The following is a 21,715-nucleotide window of genomic DNA, read 5'->3' on the forward strand; positions in this document are numbered from 1 at the left end:
ACTATGAGCGCACTAAGCGGTAGGTGGCCAAGGAGTTAAACATATATTGATTTTTGTTTAATACAATTTTTTATTTGGGTAAAATACTACCCCTCAAGGTTTACAAAAAAAAACACTTAAATGTCCCAAAACCCCAACTTGCACTACTCTTGAATGCTTCCATTCGCAAATTGTGCCTCTACTCTGATAGATTTGGAACCGTTTTCTCCGATGGCATCTTCTTCCCCCCACTTCATCTGAATCCTCTGCGCCATCAACGACTTTCTTAAGCTGCTTCTTCACCATGAATATTGATTATTTCAAGAAGGACATTGATGAACTTATTGGTCAATTCGCTCAGGTATTTCTTTCTATCACCACTACTTTCCACATTGTGTTGCTTCGTTTTGTAAACTCTGTTGATACTTGGACATTTAGCATGAATTTAAATATCAGCTTATATAATGCTAAAACCCATACAGATAAAACAATGTTTTGGTACAGAAAACCACAAACTATTCATCTGACTTTATTGGTTTGTTTTGTGATAGATACATAATTAAATGTCCCTAATCAATTGTTTGCATATACAACAGCAACAATCAAAGCCTTTTTTTCACTAGATGGGGTCAATTATGTGAATCATATGATGTTATGATGTCTATTGATCAGTTTCAAATGTTAAAAGTACAAGTCCCTCTCCATCTCTGAACTAAAAGGAAAAACACAAACGCGGCGCAAAAGTCAGTGCCTCCAAAGTAAAAGCATGTTGTAACCCGGTTGTGTTAGTAACTTAGGTTTTATTCATTGGAAGTTAAAAACTAAGTCAGAAGATTAACATTTGTGTTCATAATCTTTAAGTACAAAATGAATGCTTGTTCAGGCCGAGACGCTAACCAGATCATTACCCTTTAAAGTTTAAACCCTCTAAGTAAGCACAATATAAGATTATTACTGAGTAAAGTATTCTGTGATAGTTTGTACTTCAAACATGACATTCAAAAGGACTAAAGGAGTATGGAATTACATTCTTTGACCGCCATTCTCATTATGCTTTTGTGGATCGGCTGAACCATTGTTCAGAAAATTCAGAGTCAGTAATAACAGACTCTTGTTAGTTGTTAATAAATTACTGATAAGAAGATCCCTACTTGTTTCTTATTATTTGTATTTGGTTATTAAAACTCAATACTTACTGTTCAACTTTGGTGAGTGACAGGATGAGTCAACAACTCTGGCTGATATGAAGAGAGTATGGCTTTCTAAGAAGTTTTCCTATATTTATGAAGCTTTTCCTTCTACCAACCTGGCCTTCTTTATGCAATCTCTGTATGCTCATAGTATAGGTACATCTTTAGCTGGTATATGCAGTGGTAATCTTACTTATTTTTATATCTAAAACTGGTAAATGCAAACTATTTACTTGAGTTCAGGATTTTTCTGGTAATTTGGATGTTGATGGTTTTGTTTTGATGCTGAAAAATATTTCCAAAAGTAAAGGCAGTGAAGCAAACAGAATTGAAATTCATAATAAATTTGTGACAATTCACCAGTATTTCATAATTATGCCATTTTAAGTATAATAGTTTTACTTTATTAGCCTTTATCTTTTTTATTTCATTATAGAAACTCCTCTATGTTCCTTTTGATGTTCCTATGCAGGTTACATGGTTGGTGCCGGTTCTTTATCAGTCCGACTGGGCGGCCTTTATTGCCTCTACTGTCTTTATGAGACTCAACCTTTTAAACCTCCTTTTAAGATCTATCTATCCCTTGGTATGATAAATTTTCACTTGAAAATTAACTATTATACTATTAACTAATTTGATAAAGTTTGTATTCTGATAAGATTCGATCCCCAATTAAAAGGGTCTATGAGAGGCAATGTGAGAGGAATGCAGGGGAAAATAACCCTGCACCCTCAACGTGAATAGGAGAGTTAGCTATTAGTTGTAACTGATTTGTTAATTATAACAGAATACTATCTTAGCTTTCATAGGTTGTTAGTATCACTGTTAGCATGGAAATAACTACCCCGGTGCTATAAACAGGAAAGGGAAAATAGAGAAAGGTAATAAATTGGTGGAAAGCAGTGGAGAGGACTGGATTTCTCAAGGGGGGGGGGGGTCTTCTTTTCCTCTGGAAATCAGAGAGTTTACTCAATAAAGTTTTTCTTAGTCCAGTTCTTCTTATAAACCTATCGTAGGCAACTCTTATCATATTGTCATAGACTCACTTTGTTTGTGCACAATTTAGGGAGTGCGTCATTTTCCGTAGCTTCTAAACTGCTGATATAATTTTGCTTGTTGGAGCGAGAGATATCATTTGACTTAATCATAATTCCTTTAATTTTAGTTTTATGTTGATTTATAGGTCTGCGTTTACATATTTAAACCTATCGTTAGGATGTTGCTTATGCATCTTTATTTACTTCCTTCAAAGGGAAATATTCTGTTCATCATACATAATCCAGCCCTTGTTATGTAAAGGCTTCTTAGGTGTGTGCTGATACTAACTAAAGTGGGTGTTTGATGAAGTTATATATTGTTCAAACATCTTCATTGTTATTGTTATTGTTTGACTCTGCACATTTACATGATAGGAAGATACTGGTTTTTTTATGATAGCTGCTAATGTGTGATTGAGGAAAAGTTTATCTTTCTTAATATGATGTGCAGTATCCCTCATGGGTCATAGTGTCAGCAGAGTAGTCTGTTACTGTAACAGTCCTTTTTTTATTACACATTCCCCCAGTTTTAATGCTATATTTTGTTTCTTATTTGTCCAAATGATGGTTGACATGAAAATGCTAAATTTATGTTTGTACAGGAGAGTTAAAGAAAGTCAGGATCCTTGTTGCTGATGCAAAAGCAAATGCCATTAACGTGGCACCTGCTGTAGTAAACAGAATGCTGGAAAGAAACATGTTCCTTTTTGGCGCTGTTGATTTAGCGGAAGGTGCTGTTACAGAGACAGTACAGCAACTCCAACAATTGCAGAATGCCAGTATTCGAGTTGCATATGAAACGTAAACCACCATGCTAGAAAGAAACATATTCCTTTATGTTCAATACTCTTTTTTCCTTGTGATGTTGTCATGATAGTTTAGTTAACCTAACAACTTAATGTTTTAATCTATTCCCTGCGGATGACAGGTTATTTAAAAACACTCCAATCAATGACTACATCCACATGGACCTTGTAAGTTTGCCAGTGCTTTATGACTTGCATATTGATTTCATTCTTTAATCACACTGATTTGCCATCAGATTTCATAAGTTTTCCAGAAGCTTATATTGTTATTTATTTTCATCTAGCATGTCAGATGGATTGGACTTTGGAATCATTCACAAGGGCTGATGCAATTAGCTTAGTTTTAGGGAACTAGGATGAAAACAGTTGACAGCTAAAGTATGTAATTTTTTATTAAGAATAAAAAAGCTCTTGCGGCGTGTTACTTAACTTTATATTTGTAGCTATCATATAACCATTTTCAGGGTGATGGGGTTTCTTTGGGGCTAATTGAACTTGGTGCAGTTAGGTACATGATTTTAGCATACTGGCCTGATAGAAATTTGAAGGATTGGCCATAAGATCCGTGCAATTTCATCCGATGTAGTTGGCTTTATATTGCATAGGTCAGAAAGCTGATTCACTTCTAATCAAAATTTGTGAAGAAAACTTGTGCAGGGCGTGCTACTCACGCCATCTCATTCTATAGGTTGCCTTTTCATTTTTTAGTTTGTAATTTAATTGCATTTAACTTCCTTTCTCCTATGCACTTGTTAGGGCATGGAAGTAGACCTCAATAATCTGAAGAAAATATCATCTGAATATGCTGAGGCCAAGCATCTAGCTGCAAAAGGTAATCATTCCTTTCCTCTTGTACATCATAAGGTGCTTGCTGTGTAACCTAGTGTTTGTTTTTTCCCTGTCATCCTATAAAAGGTCAACACAGGCAACCTTAAGATACACTTTTGATATACATGTATATCAGTATATGTGTGTGTGTGTGTGTATATATATACATATATTGTTTGCTTGCTGACTAAAGTGCACATATGGGAGCTTATCTACTAAAAAAAAGGCACTAAATAAGCTCCAACTAGTGTTCTTAGTTTGGAACGCTTGAGTGTTTACGTTGGGGGTTGCTTTGGATATTCTATCTGGTGTTGCAATGTCTGGTGCATGGTACATTGATTTTGTCAATTATCTAATTTCTATGCATGTGCATTGTCTTGGTTTCCTCTTAAAGAAGCAAGCAGTATTTTAGACGCCGAAAATATAAAGCGCATAGCAGGAAATAAGGAATTGATGCTAGGAGATGTCTTTGAGGAGATTGCTAATGATTGGGTTATCCAGAAACAAGCATTTTATAAACAAACAGGATTAGGGGAGGAGGTAGCATATGAACAAGAGCTGGAGCAGTTACTTCTAGAGGACCGTCATGATGGTGAAGAGTCTAATGAAGATTGAAAACAAACATCTGAGTCGTGGTTTCTTATGTATAGGGAATTCATAATACTAATACCCTGTTTGAATAGTAGGGAATTTCAAAGAAGCTGTGTACTTTTTTTTTGGGGGTGGATTTTAAATCCTTTATGTAACATGTCTTGTTTGAATTCGTAATGGAATAGAATCAAATTAATTGTTATTATAGTATTTATTTATATTGTTTGAAGATAAAATAAAAAAGGAGAATGAACTTGTTAAACCTGTCACCGTCAGGTAAAGATATACTTCTTCCATTCCAAAATGCACATAGTTTAAAAATTGATTAGTGTTGAAACATTGTATGGGTTTTGAGGCTTGAAAGAGACCTGTCTGAGGATGCTTCTTTCCTTTTCTTGTGGTAACTTTGTTTGGACTAGGTTGATGCACTGGTCTCTAAGCTATTGTTTATGTTTAATGAATCTCATTTAGTTTGAGAGAAATAGCTTAAGTGGTAAAAGTAAATGGACATAGGTGCACAGATTCCTTTGCAAGGAAAAAAAAAACCTTGAAAAATAAAAGATGAATATCAAAAAGAGAATGATGATTATTAGTTAAGATACATCCCCACACACGCACAAATATATATATATATATATATATATATATATATGCTTTACTCAACTTATTTAAAAGTTCGTATTTTAACGATTTTTTCCCATATGCCTTACTGATCAGACAAAGTCCAACTAATTCTTCTAAGTCGAGTGTAACTCTTCTGGTACGGTGGTGAAGGTGGTGGTGACACTGGTTGTGATGTTGGGGGTGCTCCGTGATTGGTGGTTGGTTGTCAATTGTTCGAGTGGTGCCCTTTGGCGCTAGTACATGTGAAGACACCCAAATGCGTATATGTTACTTACGTGTGAAATAAATAAATGTATCTAAAATTACAAGGACTTAAATAAGGTCTTCTTGGGTTCTTTTAAGTTTAGTGGCTAATAAAAAAATGTAGTTGTGCCTCTTTAAGGATCTTAAACACCCTATCTTCTCTTCATGATAACTCAGAAACGAGCATTGATCATACATAATCTTTAAAAAACATGAGGGTCCAATACTCAAATGAGTGTTGATTCAACCCACGATAAGCAACAAAGTTAAGAAAAAATAACAGGAACTTGAAATGAATAACAATAGCAACTTAATTAAATTGTAAGAAATGATAAAAATGGAAGGAAATCTATTGTTATTGTCGTTAATAATCTATTGATATGGGGCTTTTTCAGAATATTCCGTAGTAAAAGATGTCCAAAAGATGAAATATGACTAAAGTTTGGCAAATTTATAAGTGAACAATAGATGCTGAATTTTTTTATTTTTCATTTTGAAAGAAAAACATCATCTGATAACATCTATTCATGAGAAACGACATATCAAGTCCAGGGATAGGAGATGATCCAGAACACAAGAAATAAAGTGGAATTTGATCTTTCATTATAATGGCAATGGTACAAGGTATAAAACTGATATCACTCAGTGTTTAACACACTCTTGTTTCTGTAATTGACTCTATACCATATAAGGGATCAGGAGTAATGTCCTCCGTATCTCCACGTGGCGCCGCCGCCACGTACCCAACTGAGGATCCATTCAAAGAAGTCTTATTATGATGCTTGGGTTATTATGAAAAAACATGTAATCAATTAGGCATATCATGTTCAAGGAAAGCTTCACAACCTTAGGAGATTTAGGTTAAATGAAGAGGAATGTCCTATATCTTATAACATTTATGCAGGTTTACTGAAATAAATAAGAGTTGGGGAGCTTACAGTGTCTAGGATGATGAGGAAAAACCTTGGTCTAACTACATGAGTTCTCACAATTGCTAATATAGACAATGGTAGAGAGATAGGACCAGGTATCCAGAGATTATAATTTGGAGATTTTTCACTTTTTTCTGTTCTAAATGGAGATTACAAGCGAATCCACTTGATGTCAGTGAAGTTATTAGTCTTTCTAATTTAAATATCAAGCCTTGGCAGTTCAACATTGCCTTGAATAATCTGAAACATTCATATACAATGCTTATTGATACAGCTAAAGGTATTGATTGAAAAAAATACGCAGAATTGGATAGATTCGCTTTTGGCATTGGTCTCAATTGTTATCAATGTATGATCCCTGCCTCAGTATCAATACTCTTCATGTATGATCATTGTACACACCCTTCAGAGAAAAAAAGTGGGAGAGATAGACAGATAGAACCATGGTATAATAATCTTCATTCAAATTAAGACATAGCTAGTACAAAGAATGTGGAAACTCTCAAAGGGGGAGAAATTGCTTAAAACCCTCTCCTATACTAATCCCCCATCTCTCTAATTCAATACGTATGAACTATAGAAGCTAATAGACCTAACTACAAAGACAATGAACAACTCATAGCTCAATCTGAACGTGGTGAACCTTCTCTTCCTCGCGTGGCAAATGATCTATAACGAAACTCAGCAGCCCAGAATCACTGTCATACTCAAATTCCACAGCATCAGTTCCCAACAAACACCTTGTTGGCCTAGCTGATGAATAAGCACCAAACTTGCCGCACCCCTTGATCTCCAAACGAACTCTACCAACCAATCCACCCTCGCTGCCCCCTTCCACCGCCTCGTACGCGAGGCCCTCGACAGCTCCACCAGCATTGAACATGTTCACAAGTCCAACGGGAGCAAACCTGTATCCAGGAGCCAAATCCTTCACAGGCGAAACAGCAAACACCTCGTGTTCAAGCACCTCAAGGGTCACCGACATAGCCACATTGTAAGGAAGAATCACAACCTCACCGGAGCGATGGCCATAGAGGGCGCAGTCACCACTCCAACCACCGTTCCCACCAGCAACAACCTCCGCTATGAGGTGGACGTCACGCCCCCTGACATAGCCAGTAATTGCAGCAGAATCTGTGGGGTGAAATGTGTTCTTCCTTTCAGCAACACTCCAAGCAGCACCCTGACAGTTATAAACTCCCAACACCCCGCCATGGCGGTTCATGTTCCATATCTTAAGCAGGCTCACCCCATCGCGGGCCGGGTCGGTAAACAAGCAGTCCGCGGTCGGCCTCCCGGGCAGACGGGCCCGCAGCACGGACCCGTCCGGCAAAACCAATTTCCTCAAAAGCTCAAAGTCATGGCACCCAGGCTTATCACTGACATAGATAGGCCCGCCGCTTATAGCCCGGGCGGAGGCATGATACTCCGCCGCGGGATGAAGCGAGTGAAACATATCCCAATCAGGCTGCATTATCTCCCCAAGGAAGATGCTATTATACGCCACAGAAGCAATGTGGATGGTGTGTGAAATCGGATCACGCGGGTAGAAATCATCAGAAGCCCGAACAACCGCGGTTTGTTTGGAACAGTAGAGCGCATCGGTATTGTGGCTCATGCAAGAAATGCCACCATTGTCAGGAAAGTTTCTGGCAATGGATGCATCAAGTGCATGATGGTACTGTTTCGTGAGCTCCACCCTCCCGCCCAAGCCGGCGCCTAGAGTCTCCAGTATACACTGGACATCAACCTTAACTCCGTCGATGCCGGCCTGGGCCAGATATCGGTGGAGCTCATCGTAGAAGGTAAAAACCTTCTTCGGGTTCACCAAGCCCAAGCCCTGAACCGCCAATGGATCTGTTTTCCATGTTGGCTCATTCTCCGAAACTCCCTTCGACACCGCCGGGAACTTCATGACAGAACCGTACTCCTCCATATCCTTCACCCCCGGCCGGACACCACCCCAGTAGCCTGTAATCGCGTGCCACACGTAGACATATTTCAAACCGTGCTTCTCCTTCGCAATGTTCACTATGCTCTTGATTCCAGATTCTGGATTTTCTTTGTTCTGGAATTTGGAATTCTCTTTTATCCCTGTTAGCCTCTGCAACGAGTTGGAATCTGAATCTGAGATCTTCTCGTCGCCGGCGACGGATTGCCAGCCGTCGTCGATAATAACAAACTTCGGCGGCGCTCCGCCAGCAGCGAGCGACTGTAAACCAGACTCCACCCCCTCCTGTGTAACTTCCTGGTAGAACGCGTCCCACGTGCACCACCCGAAGTAGTCATTGATTCCTGGAAGCTTCTTCTCGTGGCGGAGGCGGAACGTGTTGAGGTGGTTCCTGACGGCGGTGAAGGCGTCATGGATTGTTTTAAACGGATCGGTCCCGGCGCTGATAAACAGAGCATGGGAGAAAGCCTCCGCTCTAGTATCACCGTCGCCGCTCTCAAGACAAAGCTCGACGGCGTCGTTTTCCACATTCCCCTGAAGACAAGCTCTGAATGAGCCTTCAACGAGAGGGAGGAACACGGTGTACACGATCTGGTTCTGACTCTGATCGGATTCGAAGTGGGAGCCATGTTTGGTTTCCAGCAACAGAAACTGCGTCTCTAACGGAATCTCGCTTCCGCTTTCTCCCATCTTCTGCGCCATCCACCATAGCTTGAACCGGAAACACGCCATGAACCGAACGTCAGTTAACCTCCCTAATGAAACCACGTGCCTGCTGTCTTGTTTTTCAAATTCTGCTCCGAGAAACACACCCTCCACCGGGCCACGCGCCGCCGCTGAAGTCTCCACCACGTTCTCCGCCATTCCCGTCAGAATCACCCGATCCTTGACGAGTAGTTTTCCTTCCGAAACACGAATCGCCGGTGTGATCGTCATTTCTGATTCCTGTTGTTCTTGCTTCCCTCTCTGCAGTTAACCAGAACAATTTTTGAATAAACCAAACAAATTTTGTTTAAATTTAGAAAAAAATTATTTGAGTATTCCAGTACCTTGAAGGATAGAACTGGAAATGCTAGATTGGAAGAGTGTCTGGAAATTCGGAAACATGAAAGAAAAAAAACAGGAATCACTGTTAGCAATTGGTTTTTTTTTTTTATAAGCCAATGAATTGTATTCAACTTTAACACGAGGGGTGCTAAACCCAAATACATACAAGAAACTAAGAAAAGAAAAATAAATCTAGAAGTTCAAAGACAACAAAGGTAGTGTGTGTACCAGAAGTTGAGAAAGAGGGTTTGTTGTTGAGATTGAGTGTATGAATGCGTGGAAAGAAAGTGTGAGGGTTGTTGTGAGGTGAAAGGAATGGAGGTTTGATATTTATAGTTAGAGATGAGGAGGAAGAAGAAGGAGGATAATAGAATGAATTGGACACCATTGTTAACAGTTTGTTGCTTGTTTGCGATCTCGTCAAAACTAGAGATAGAGATACAATATTCATGTTCTATCAGTTTCCAATGTGGTAATTAATATTATTTATTATTTGTATTATGTTGGTGGTCCAAGTCGCGCGTTTCGATGGGGTTGCCACGTTGGATCCACGCCTACAAATCAAACAGTTCAACTTGCTTCAACAAACCCAACTGTATGGAGGGAAAATAAACGTGTTGCCGCAGAACACGACGGTTCACCGTGGAGATTCTATCATGTTGTTGAACATGTGCGTTGAACATGTGCATAGTCTCTATTGGGGTAAGAGTGTTTGTTTAAGGAAAAAAATAGGAGAGTGTTTTTTAGATCAGTTTCTCTTGCGAAGCTGAAAGACACAAGCGCGTAACTTGGGCTAAGTGATGATATACGTAGGATTAGTGTTGGAATTTATAGCATTGTCTTGTCGTGGTAGCAAAGCTAAATGAGGTTTAAGGACTAGTACACGAATGATTTCGTAGCTTGTTGAACATTAGGGACAGCTAAGCAAATTAATAATAGTAATTATTAGGGGTTATGATTGATGAAAATGCCATTATCCTATTGTTTATTATTGGGGCATGCCACGAAAAGGTAATTTTCAAACTTTGAGAGAAATTTTAGTCTCATTACTCCTAGTTCCAAAGATAATTTAGAAAAAGGGGAAAAAAAGTAGTATTATATTATGAGGGTTTAGGGGAGGTGAGTTGTAGCCTGTAGCTGTAGCTAACATGATTTTGCAGAACAAGTAGGAAATATCTTGGGAATGATGGATAAGGTCCATCCACTTGTCCAATTGGATATTAATATATACTGAATCAAAGATTGATTAACCGTCGTTTTAGACTCGTGATACATTACTTTTTTGGTGATATATTATTGATTATTCAGAATTGGTTTAAAATTTCGGTATGGGTGTTTTAACTTAATTTTTGGAATCAGTTTAATTATTCACGCATGTGGATCATCCACCGGATAGGATAAGATTTTTAAGATGGAGATAGGTTCAACTGATCTGCAGATCTTTCTGCATGGATAATTCGTTGGATATGCGATCTACAATGTGGAAATTAAATAGAGTTACTGATACACTGTCATTTTTCAAAGAATCTCAAATTCTATATAGAATCACCTCAAATAAGTGTGCACTTGGTAATGCCTATTAGTATTTTACCATTTTATGTATAAGGATTACCTTCAACATTTAACCCAAATGATAGCTCAAGTACTAAGAGTTATGGAACATATGAGTTGGGTGAGAGAGATGTAAAGATTCCCTTGTAATGTGCAATTTATCTTTCTTATGTACAAAAAAAAATGCATTTATTTAAAAAAAGTGCATTTGTTTCAATTTTTTTACTTAAAAAATCACTTTAGTTAAATTAACGAAATCATTATTTAAAAAAAAACTGAAAAAACTGATTATTTAGAAAGAAAAAAATACTACTTTGATTACTAATTAGAAAAATCTATTATGATAGATAAAAAATGATTTTAATTAATGTAATCAAACATAAATCAGCAGCTTATGTTTTTCTTAAAATAATAATCAAATAATCACATTTTCTTAGATAGTAAAACCCATTATTTTATTTTATTTTATTTTGAAAGAAACGATTTCTTAATCATACTTAAATCCCACCTTTGCCAAAATAAAAGAGAAATGATTAAAGAAGAGAGAATGAGACCTATGGTATGCGATATGATAAGAAAATATGAGAGAAATATGAAGGGTAAAAAATAAAGATGAGATAGGAGAGTGAGTTAATTGAATGAATCAAAACCGACGTGAATGTGGATGAGTCTAGAATCCAAAAAGGGTGGATGGAATATGGATGATCCGAGATCTTTTGTGCTGTGCTTCAAAATGTTCGTATGACACTGATTACCTTTGAAAATGATTGTGGATGAGTCTAGAGTCAGTGGTCATGGTTGATGATTTTTATCTGCGCCTCCAATATATTCGTTTAAGACTAGACCTTTGAAAATGATGGCAATTCATCAGAGGAGAGCCATGCACTAAGGCGACATGTTAAACATGTACAAAGTATTGACAAAAAAAAAAAAAAAACATGTACAAAGTAATTAGATCATGTTATTTGTTCAGTCAGTAATTCAATGCATTGTTTTAGTTCATGCAACAAGTCTCCCATCCCTTTCCTCCAAAAACTCACACTCAAACAATCCCTTAGAGGCTTAGACCTTAGTAGATTAATACTCAAGAATGCTTGACCAAACACCAGCTGCATTAATTATAATCTGGTGTTAATTCATATTTTCGTAATTAAAAATTGCTTACCGAGACAAGCTAAATTAGAATTCTCCCAATAATAATTTAGGCATTCATTATAACTTGTACAGAGCACTAGCAATCAAAATACAGTGCAGCACTAACATCTAGTTAGATGGTTTTCCTCAACATTTGCAATATGGCTTCAGAATCTCTTATTATGTCCTCCTGGCTCTCTTGCGAATCATCAAGCCCTTGTGAAAAGTCGGCATTGGTGTAAGTTCTAATTCCAGGGCCATGCCCTCCGTTATCCCTTTTCCTTCCTTGCTGTGCTCGTCGGACTTCCTTTTGATGCTCAGTCAGTTCTAACCTCTTCTTTTTAAAACTTAATGGCGGCACCTCTTTGTGTGAATCCAACAATAATTCTACCCTCTTAGAGGTTCTGTTCTGTGTTGCAGTGACCCTGTATCCCTGCAGAGCATCATTGGCTTCTTCATGAGAATGACATTTTTGGAGAGATGGTAGACTTCTCTTCTGGAGTTTTAATTTTCCATTTCTGGATAGCTTGTCCAAAACATGAAGAAGACTTGGAGGGAAATCCAAAATAATTTGTTGAGCAAATGTAGAATTCCAAAAATTGATGGTTGGCTCTGATATGGAGGGGCATGAGTGATCAAGAGTTTTCTCAAACAGAGGTTCATGAAGTCTGAGTAAAGATGAACCGAAGTTTATTGGAGGTTGACTTCTTCTTAAGGAATTAAGAATTTCAGTCCACAGAAGTCCGAGTTGATCGCTTGTTCTTTCATCCTGCATAGCATTTGATAGCCATTGAAGTAGTGGACAGGAAAGAATCTGCAATCAAATATATGGAATATCATGAACTAGTTGAACGGGAAAAAAAAGTAATGGAGGTTCTCTGCAATGAATCGTAGAGGCAACTTTGAAGCCATCAGCCACTAATGAACTGTGAAGTATAAATACTGTAATGAATCGTAGAGGCAACTTTAATGATCTGTGAAGTAAAAATAAGGGAATCAAACCTCCATAAAAAGAAGAATATCTTGCTTCCAGTGAAGGCAACTAATAAAGGATGTCAATGCAGAACATAGCCTGTGATTTATTACAAAGTGAGAGTCAAATAGAGTTACTCATTGACTAACCAAACATGCATGAAGAAGATAACTTGTATTGACTGACCTTGAGGTCCCAACAAAACCAGGCAGTGGGTCTGTCACACGAAATGCCACATTCATATACCTGAGAAATGCCACATGAAAATCATCAGCATCAATTTAAATATAAAGAGACCTTTAGTTTTGTGAATAACTAATATGCTCATGACAGCTACTAGAGTCAGTTAGTTTATCATAAATGTCGGGTTAAAATTAAAATGATATTCGTACCAACGAAGCAATGAAGCAGAATACATACTAGGCAGCAAACTATTAGTCTAAGTTGTGATCATAATCTCAAGTTCTCAACATTCAAATAACTTAACCCCATAAAATGGGAATAGGCAGCAACAGCATATAAAATGAAGTACAAAAAAGAAAAGAAAATTGAATTGAGATGCCAATGAAATTGCTTTTTACATTTCAAACTGAATGATGAAAGCAATTTCATTGTTATCAGGTTATTGAAAAAGTAGGTTTGTATTGAAGAGCCACTTCTTCCATACAACTTTATTTCATTATATGGATATGGAACAGATATTCACCCATTCAGAGCAAGAAAGACAGGTAGATCAGGAATTAAATTTATAAATATGTAGAAAGGCACATCTTATCCTTGAAAGACATGTCCGAACTTACTTGGAAGAAAATTTTAAGCAATTCCTTATACTGCAGAGTGTTTTGCTATCACAGTAAGATCTACTTCTGTCTGTTTCAGAAACTAATTCTGACGTCTGAATCTGTTCTAGAATGTATAGCAAGAAATTGCCAGATAAGTGAAGGACGCAGAGATCTATATCATTGCATGTTAACTTAAAATCAGTGTCATTGCCAAGCAAGTCCGTATTTTCATCAAGGCACCTACTCAACAATGTACACAGATCCCCAGAGAACTTGGTAGCAGTTGAGCATCCAAAGCCTGAAGCACTAAGAGATCCATAAAGCGATTTCCAAGTTTGAATAGCAAGTTCAAGCCTCAGCTTTCTTTCTGGTAATACAGGATGCTGCTCCCAAGAGGCATTAGCATTTGTCGAGGTCAATCTTGAAACTTCAGAATGTGCCATGATGGGATAAATCAAAAAATGGCATATGGAAGAATATCCAATGCTGTCAGACAAGGCTTCCTGTAGGGACTTGCAGTTTGCATCATCTACACAGCTATTCAGACCTTGAGCCACTGTTATCCATATATTTAAATAAATTGGTTGAACAAGTTTGTACATGAGGCCAATACAGGTGAGGAGATTTTCCAGGGGATCACTTGAAGAGAATATATATTTAAAATATTCACACATCCCTTGTGAAATGCAGTCTGATTGGCGGGACTTCGTTGTTAACTGAACCATCATATAAAAGTGAAGAGCTATCAAATAAACCAATGGAGAAACCTTATCCATATAAGAAACACATCTGACACTCGGAAATTTTTGGTCGTTGTTATTATCAACTGATTGTAAGTCATTAATGTACTTTAGGTCTAAAGAAAACTTGTACAGAGGAGATCCCAGGACAGAAGGACCTAATTCCTTTGTGATAGCGTCTATAAACTTAATGGAAGTACAGTACACTTCATAACTTTCACTTCCATCTGGGTGAAAATCACATACTCTTTTCATGAATGTCAGTAATGAGTTCATGCACCCCATAATACCATCATAATTGGTAGATGGACTTTCCACGTCCAGTTTGACCCCTTTCAGAATTTGAATAAATAACTTTAAGGCAGCATCATAAACATGACTTCTATGCTCACAATTGACAGTTGTATCCGATGCTTGACAGAATAGAACATAAATCATATTCAGATAAAAGTCCAGCTGGCTGATATCCCATGGCAGCCATCTAATTGAGTGTTGCTTCCAAGAGCATTTGCCCGATACAGAAAGTCCAATATCATTGCAGGTGGCATCCCTACACTTCAGTGAAATACTATCACTGAACAGATCAAGGCCCATATTCCATAAGCAGATAGTCTTACTATCAGGTCTATTCTGAAATATTGCTTTAAGAATAGGCTCGAAAACCATTTTCATCATTGATGGTTCGTTGATGGAGGTATCAAGCTTATGCAGCAAATAACACCATGTGTTCAAGCAGGATGAATGAACTGATATATCACATTTACTAGACATGATGCCAATCAGTGGAGTCATTATTAGCTTTATGCTTTTGGAAAACCCATTTGCTTGATTGTCGCAGTTGATCCTTCCAATTGAATGCTGTTTCTCAAGAAAATTATCCTCAGCTGGTGGATTTTTCTCTGAACCTAATATTGGATGGTGAACAAGAGCATCAATAAGACCTTCCCACGCAACCTGTACATAGAACACACGAAAAAGTCTCATAAGCAGCAATCAGTGAATGAATTAATAACTAGTGAGTTCTCTATTCACAAAGCTTCAAATGCCAATCAAATTTATTTAAGCCACTGTGTCATGTCAGTTAAAGTATTGAACAACTTTGCAACCCACACATAGCTCATCTGCGTGAATTGTAGATGAGTTGATGCAGTAACTCATACAGTACCTGTGTAGCAATCTGAACTTGGGGGTCAAGATCTGTAAATGTACGCTCAGGAATTTTCAGCAAATCATTTACTAAATGTCTATTCTTCATAGCATGGGACCCAAGTATTCGTACAAACCATCCCCATGCTCGAATAGCTTGAATCTTCATACCTTTATCTAGCAAATTCTTCATCCCATCAAGCAATTTTATCTTCATATCTTTGACAAGGACCTGTTGAAAGATAAAGGAAGTTGGCAAGGAGGCCAAAGAGCACATGTCTAAACCATTGCAAGAACCTTATAGATCAATTATGGCATGCAATGAACATGATATAAAATCTGTTTTGTTTTCCACTTTGCAACACCCTAAAAAGCTACTAATTTGGATAATTGTCAACTATAGCAAAATGCAGGCAGCAGGGCTAGCAAGCTACGTTTCAAACTTGCCTCGACTCTATTGTAGCTTGAATCATTTGCACAAGCGTCTAATAATAAAATAGCTATGCCACAAAGAGTACAGAGTCATATCTTATTATTGAATAAGGCTTTTGTACCTTGGAGAGATCCAGTGAAGGAGGAATGACAGTAGATCTGATCTTCAACAGGCACCTCTCTGAGGAATCTTTTTCCCTCTTGTCTGTGCTGAGAAGTCTCCTGTATATTGGAGGAGCCCATATATGGGATGATTCTCTCATTTGCTCACTTAACTGGCCAGATAGCTTCATTATAGCCTGTCATCGAAAGGTATGAGCATCGCGAGGAATTTCTACACTTAGAAATGAATTCAGAGAGTGAATACGCAAGAAGGTTCAGACTAACATAGCCAGCCAGGCATGCATCAGAACATTTCTAGTTAGTCAATCAGTAGTTTAAAAGAAAAAAGAACAACATGCTAGTAGAACATTGATAATGTTCAAATAAAGTACATACGCAGAGTTTCAATTCAAGGTTATGGTGACAGCAGGGGGAGGTGGGGGGGGGGGGGTAGAAGATTAATAGATTTATAGGATAAATTCTGAATTCAACTGTCTCCATTTTTTCTTCCATATTAATGGGTCATAGAGTAAACACATAATGGTTCATATCGTAGATAAGAAGTTAAGAACCATCAGATTAGCAAGAAAATTAGAGCTATCAGACAGCTAGAAATAGGCAAGGACCAAGCATAAGCCCCAACTCTGCTTCAATGTAGATGTTAGCCCCAAATTTCCTATTTCTAGCCTCAACCAGTTGATTTCCTGCTGTGCCAATCAACTTGGTAAGCAAGTACATTTTACAAAACAACTACAAGGGGACATTGTCTAATTTCTTCTTTTTATTATTTGTTTTCTCACATAGGGCCCAAACACTGAAGAATTTTTTTGATGAAAGGGAACTATACCTGGGTAGCTTCAAATGTTGTTGACAGAGACCCCATTGGATTATCTAGGGCATGAACAATTGCCCGCAACAAAGAATGAAAGTGATTAACGAGCAACGATGCACCTAACTGTTGGACAGATAAGCACCATACCCCTAAATTACAAGCAGACTGCAGCAAAGTATTTAACAAAGTTAATACAACTATAGTGCAAATGCAACTAAGAAACAGAAAAAAACTCTCTACTCTAGAACAATGATCAAAGTAAAAAAAAACAGAATATACAACTAGCCTTCAATTTTGTGGTTGTAATAAGTTTAGCCAATGAGCACAAAATCGAATCGGCATCATCCACTACAAAACCAAGAGAGAATTAAAGCTGCATAAAAATCAAAGTGAATCAAATGGCATAGTTGAGAGCAAAACCAGATACCTCGAAGCGCGGAAACGACGGAGGGATGATAAATCATGAATCCCAAACACTTCAACGCTTGTGCGGCTCTAACAAGCAAGTAAATTAAATAAACATTATGAAAAATACATAAATAAATAGGTTTGATTTGAATGATTGAATCGAGAGAAAGTGGAAGTGAGTGCTCACATTTCTTCATCGTGGTGCGAGATATCGGAGAGCATGGAAAAGATTACGGAAATGGAGGATTGAGCTAGGGATTGGAGGGAAGAAGGGTTGAGGCAAGAGTGTTGTTGGAATTGCAGAAGGGTTGAGTAGCCTGAACACTTGTTGGAGTCGTCGTTTGAAGAAATCAGGGTATGGATTTCATGGATCTCTTCTTCCGCCATTGTTGGTTCTTGCAGTTGCAGAGATTTCTGAGCTATCAAACCCTCGCTCGCTCGCTTCTACGGGAAGAAGAAGCAGTCTTTCGCGCCAAAACGCGGTTCTGGAGTTGCGCATTGACCTTCTTCTATTTTAGTTCAATTAATTTTAATTTAGAGTGGTTCTATTTTAGTACTCTTACTTTCAATTTGTTTGATTATAATTCTTGTATTTTAGGAAAAATTTATTATGGACCACTTTTCACTGGTGTAAACTTAGACCACTACCTGATAACCTGTTACTGGAGGTAATTTTGTATTTTTTGAAATTTTGAAAAAAAAATAATTAATATATAATAGAATGATTAGTGCCTACAGGATCTGGAAGTTCCACCACTCAACCTCCTTCAAAATCCTATTATTTCCAGGTTGACAAACGATACAAGCAGATGGTAAAATTTTCTCCTTTTCTTCCTCTTTTCCTCTTGCTATTGTCCCTGAGTAAACCAAGCTAGGTGGGTGTGGCTTGGCTGTTTGCATCTCCTTCAAACCCTCCCTCCCTCACCCCCAAGCTCCCCCTTTCCACCAACCACCTCCTTCCAGACGAACCAGAGCCAGATCGAGCCATACCCACCACGACGAACCAAGACAAACCCAGATCGAGACAGATTGAGATGAGACGACGCACCACCATGGCTGCAAACCAGTAAGGTAGCCAGATCTGAGGTGGTTCGATCTCCATCCTCCTGAATCTTCGGCGTGCTTGTAGCCTTCACAATCGCAAACGTGGATCTTCGGCCGGAGAAGGCGGCGGGGCGCGGAAATCGACGGGGGTTTCCGGCATGGGTTGTGGCGTTGATTGAGGGTCTGGGGAATTAGGGTTTATGGAGTGTGAGAAATTTGGGGGTTAAAGTTGTTTGTTGTGTTGGTGAAACATAGATGTTGTAACAGTGATGAAAAATGGGAACTTGCATCTTGTCTCTTCCCAATTTCATAATTTTTGAGATAGTTTCTGGTGTTTCAAAGCAGTTGTTTTGCTTACGTTTTTTGTGTTCTATGGTGTTTTTTTTAGCCTAATCTTTACTGCAATATTTGATTTTTTTTGTGAACTTATAAAACCCAGAAAACGATCTGGTGAAAGAAAAAAAGAGACTTAAGATGCATAAACTTTGGTTCTGGTTCTGGTGGGTTCTTGGGGATGGTGGTCTGGAGTTGAAGATGAGGAACAAAAGGAAAGAGGTGAAGGTTGTTGATGATGAATGAACTGATCCTATTAGCTTAAATCATACATTAACATTACTAATTATATAACTAATTATACTATAATATATTAATTATTTTATTTTTGAAAAATTATAAATTACCTGCAAAACCTGTAGTAGCAAGTAAAAAGCAGGTGGTGTAACCATGGACCAGTAAAAACTGGTCCATAGTAAACGCGTCCTGTATTTTAAGCCAATTATAATATATAGTTATATATCATCAAGACGACAACACTTATCCATAGTACTTGTTAGTTCGTGAGTTTTAGTACTAAGAAAACACTAGTTTCCTTTCATGTTGCTTGGAGCTTAATGGTCTCAACTAGAAAGCAAGTTACTTACAATGTTTGATATTGAAATTTTTATGGTGTATATACTATTTTATACTCCCTCTTATATAACTTATACTTTAAGGTTGTTGTACAAGTATTAAGAAATATCAATTAATATTTTTGTTTTATCAAAATTATTATCTAACTTCATATTATACTCTTTATCTCTTTTATTAATTCTAACTTTACAATTTTTCTACTGCCAATAAATCAAGGTACAAGTGTTAAAGTATAATTAATACTCTCTTGAAATTATAAAAGTATCAGTTATATAGGAAAAAAATCCAAAATAATACTCCCTCCGTTCCAAAATGGTTGTTGTTTTAGCTTTTCATATATGTTATAAAATGGTTGTTGTTTTAGAAATCCAAGACTATTTGTTACATCTTCCATATATACCTTCATTTAATATTGTATCTCTCACCAATCATAATTCTCACCACTTAACCAATAACAATCGTTCTCTCTCTTTAATAAAACTCAACTATAAATAGGGGTGCATTAGTCAAATATTATATCAATTAATGAGCTCTTAAACTGTGTGTGTTACCTTAAACAACAACTGTTTTGGAACGCAGGGAGTATTTGTTATATAGAACAGAGAGAATAGTCTCTAATTTTTATTATAAGAACTCAATTGGAGATACACTTTAGTTTTTATATAAAAAACTAATTGAATTTTGTGGATCATTAATTTTGTAAAGTTGATATATATTTTATTTTTTATTTTTTAAAGTTGATATAATAAAAAAAAATTGTAGAAGAATGGTAGTGTTCAAGCAGCGGTTGAAAACAATACAAAATATAAGGATGGATTTTAAAATTTAATGAAAATCTACAAGCACTACGAAATAAATGTTTAAAAACTACTTCGTATCTAAATCGAAAAAAAAAAATAATATTTGTCATATAAACCATGGATTTATTTATCTTTTCTATTTTGGTGATATCTGTTACAACAATATCTTGTATTTTCTCTTCTTCTTGTATTTGGGTTAGCACCCCTTGTGCTATTTGAATACAATTGTTTGGCTTATCAAAAAAAAAATATAAACCATGGATTAGTAGTTTTTTTTTTTTATAGGCAAAGAATTGTATTACGAAATAAGTACAGGGGGTACTTCAACCCAATACAAAAAAGAAAGAGAAAAAGAAAAAGACAATACAGGAAAATAAAATGAAATCAAACAAAAATATAACCCCTCCCAAATTAACCCATCTCAAGCACTGCACAAACCCCACACCTATAATAGGCAACAATCCAAAAAATTCACCACGGCTACCAAGATCCAATGACATCCTCACGTACAATCTAGTGCAACCAGCTTCCAATAGATGGTATGGAATAGCCATCCCATTTAAGCAAGAATAAATTAATCAAATGCAAGAGGATTCCAGACACAATAATGGGTTCATCAACCATTCAAAAAGTGAAGAAGCAAACCCAACGTTCCCTGCTGTGAGCCATTTCCATGACCTAACTTGAATTAAATCCACCACAGAATCAGTACTCAATTGTTCCCCTCTAAAAATTATATTATTTCTACAGCACCAAATAGACCACATGCCAGCCACCCAAATCACCTTAAGCAATTCATTTCTTTGACTGCAAAACATTGGAAAATTATGCTGTAGAAGATGGCTTCTACACTCATTTGGACAAACAATAGACAAACCAAGCCATCGGTAGCAAGCACTCCAAATTAACGTAGAAACCGAACAAGTAAAAAACAGATGGTTCAAGCTCTCATCTTCTTCGTGACAGAAACAGCAGAGAGCATCCTGCCCCACATGCACCACATTCCTTCTCCTTAGGTTACATTTTGTTTGCAAACGATCTAAGACAGCCCTCCAAACAAACGCTCGCACAGTAGGAGGTGCAGCACAAGCCCAAATACTCTTGAAAACCGGATCAACCACCCCTGCCACCTGACCTTGAAGCAGTTTATAAGCTGAACACACTGAGTACAGACCATTACTTTCTTCCCTCCACACCCACCGGTCACTGCTGCCAGCCACCAAGCCTACATTAGCCAGCTCACACCTCAACTCATCTACCAAGCACGCCTCCCGAACACTAAGAGGTCTTCTCCATTTGAAATTCCAAACTCTTACACCATTATGCCAGCTCCCCATTTCTTTTACTGTGCAGTTCTTTTGGACAGATAAACCAAAAAGTTTCTTATATCGCAGCTTTAGAGTATTATCACCCAACCAAATATCTTTCCAAAATCTAGTAGCATCTCCCACGCCCACCCTCCTATGGAGCCCCTCACTAAACCACCCACCACCTAACTCATCAAAGCAAACTCTGAATAAATCTTTCCACCAGATGGAATCCCCACTCCGTATACTGAGCTCACCCTCACCATCCCTACCACCATATTTGGACCAAATTATTTTACTGCAAAAGTTTTCTTTATCATTTATCAA

At 37.5% G+C, this 21,715-nt stretch overlaps 3 protein-coding genes across 4 annotated transcripts; 1 reads left to right on the forward strand and 2 right to left on the reverse strand.

The window, feature by feature from the left end:
* The first annotated feature begins 108 nt into the window (after nucleotides 1–108).
* On the forward strand, nucleotides 109–4,633 carry LOC130714850 (uncharacterized). The gene is made up of 7 exons (XM_057564816.1): nucleotides 109–340; nucleotides 1,199–1,325; nucleotides 1,642–1,755; nucleotides 2,809–3,007; nucleotides 3,135–3,180; nucleotides 3,769–3,844; nucleotides 4,235–4,633. The coding sequence occupies exons 1-7, from the start codon at nucleotides 284–286 to the stop codon at nucleotides 4,453–4,455; spliced, it is 840 nt and encodes a 279-aa protein (XP_057420799.1). The 5' UTR covers nucleotides 109–283; the 3' UTR covers nucleotides 4,456–4,633.
* Nucleotides 4,634–6,664: 2,031 nt separating this feature from the next.
* LOC130716138 (probable galactinol--sucrose galactosyltransferase 6) lies at nucleotides 6,665–9,684 on the reverse strand. 2 transcript variants are annotated; one of them, XM_057566340.1, is made up of 3 exons: nucleotides 9,457–9,684; nucleotides 9,231–9,270; nucleotides 6,665–9,147 (listed from the first exon to the last, which is right to left on the reverse strand). In XM_057566340.1, the coding sequence occupies exon 3, from the start codon at nucleotides 9,115–9,117 to the stop codon at nucleotides 6,847–6,849; it is 2,271 nt and encodes a 756-aa protein (XP_057422323.1). In that variant the 5' UTR covers nucleotides 9,118–9,147; nucleotides 9,231–9,270; nucleotides 9,457–9,684; the 3' UTR covers nucleotides 6,665–6,846. The 2 variants fall into 2 exon arrangements, with proteins under 2 accessions (XP_057422323.1, XP_057422322.1); XM_057566339.1 differs by having other exon boundaries at nucleotides 9,231–9,284; nucleotides 9,455–9,684.
* A 2,189-nt stretch (nucleotides 9,685–11,873) lies between these two features.
* On the reverse strand, nucleotides 11,874–17,831 carry LOC130716137 (uncharacterized). Its single transcript, XM_057566338.1, has 10 exons — nucleotides 17,516–17,831; nucleotides 17,348–17,415; nucleotides 17,207–17,268; nucleotides 16,936–17,085; nucleotides 16,109–16,285; nucleotides 15,574–15,786; nucleotides 13,687–15,362; nucleotides 13,073–13,132; nucleotides 12,916–12,985; nucleotides 11,874–12,727 (listed from the first exon to the last, which is right to left on the reverse strand). Exons 1-10 carry the CDS (start codon nucleotides 17,713–17,715, stop codon nucleotides 12,047–12,049), a joined length of 3,357 nt encoding a protein of 1,118 aa, XP_057422321.1. The 5' UTR covers nucleotides 17,716–17,831; the 3' UTR covers nucleotides 11,874–12,046.
* Nucleotides 17,832–21,715: the final 3,884 nt, after the last annotated feature.

Source organism: Lotus japonicus, chromosome 4, assembly GCF_012489685.1.
Source record: "Lotus japonicus ecotype B-129 chromosome 4, LjGifu_v1.2".
Taxonomy (NCBI): domain Eukaryota; kingdom Viridiplantae; phylum Streptophyta; class Magnoliopsida; order Fabales; family Fabaceae; genus Lotus; species Lotus japonicus.

Coding starts and splice junctions, on each gene's coding strand:
- LOC130716137 (XM_057566338.1), bottom strand. CDS start 17,715: ATGGCGGAAGAAGAGATCCATGAAATCCATACCCTGATTTCTTCAAAC. Junction 17,416..17,515: donor TCGCACCACGATGAAGAAAT/GTGAGCACTCAC, acceptor CTTGCTTGTTAG/AGCCGCACAAGCGTTGAAGT. Junction 15,787..16,108: donor CTTCACTGGATCTCTCCAAG/GTACAAAAGCCT, acceptor ATCTTTCAACAG/GTCCTTGTCAAAGATATGAA.
- LOC130716138 (XM_057566339.1), bottom strand. CDS start 9,679: ATGAATATTGTATCTCTATCTCTAGTTTTGACGAGATCGCAAACAAGC. Junction 9,285..9,454: donor CCTCTTTCTCAACTTCTGGT/ACACACACTACC, acceptor TTTCTTTCATGT/TTCCGAATTTCCAGACACTC. Junction 9,148..9,230: donor TTCCAGTTCTATCCTTCAAG/GTACTGGAATAC, acceptor GGTTAACTGCAG/AGAGGGAAGCAAGAACAACA.
- LOC130714850 (XM_057564816.1), top strand. CDS start 284: ATGAATATTGATTATTTCAAGAAGGACATTGATGAACTTATTGGTCAA. Junction 1,326..1,641: donor TCTGTATGCTCATAGTATAG/GTACATCTTTAG, acceptor GTTCCTATGCAG/GTTACATGGTTGGTGCCGGT. Junction 3,008..3,134: donor ATTCGAGTTGCATATGAAAC/GTAAACCACCAT, acceptor TGCGGATGACAG/GTTATTTAAAAACACTCCAA.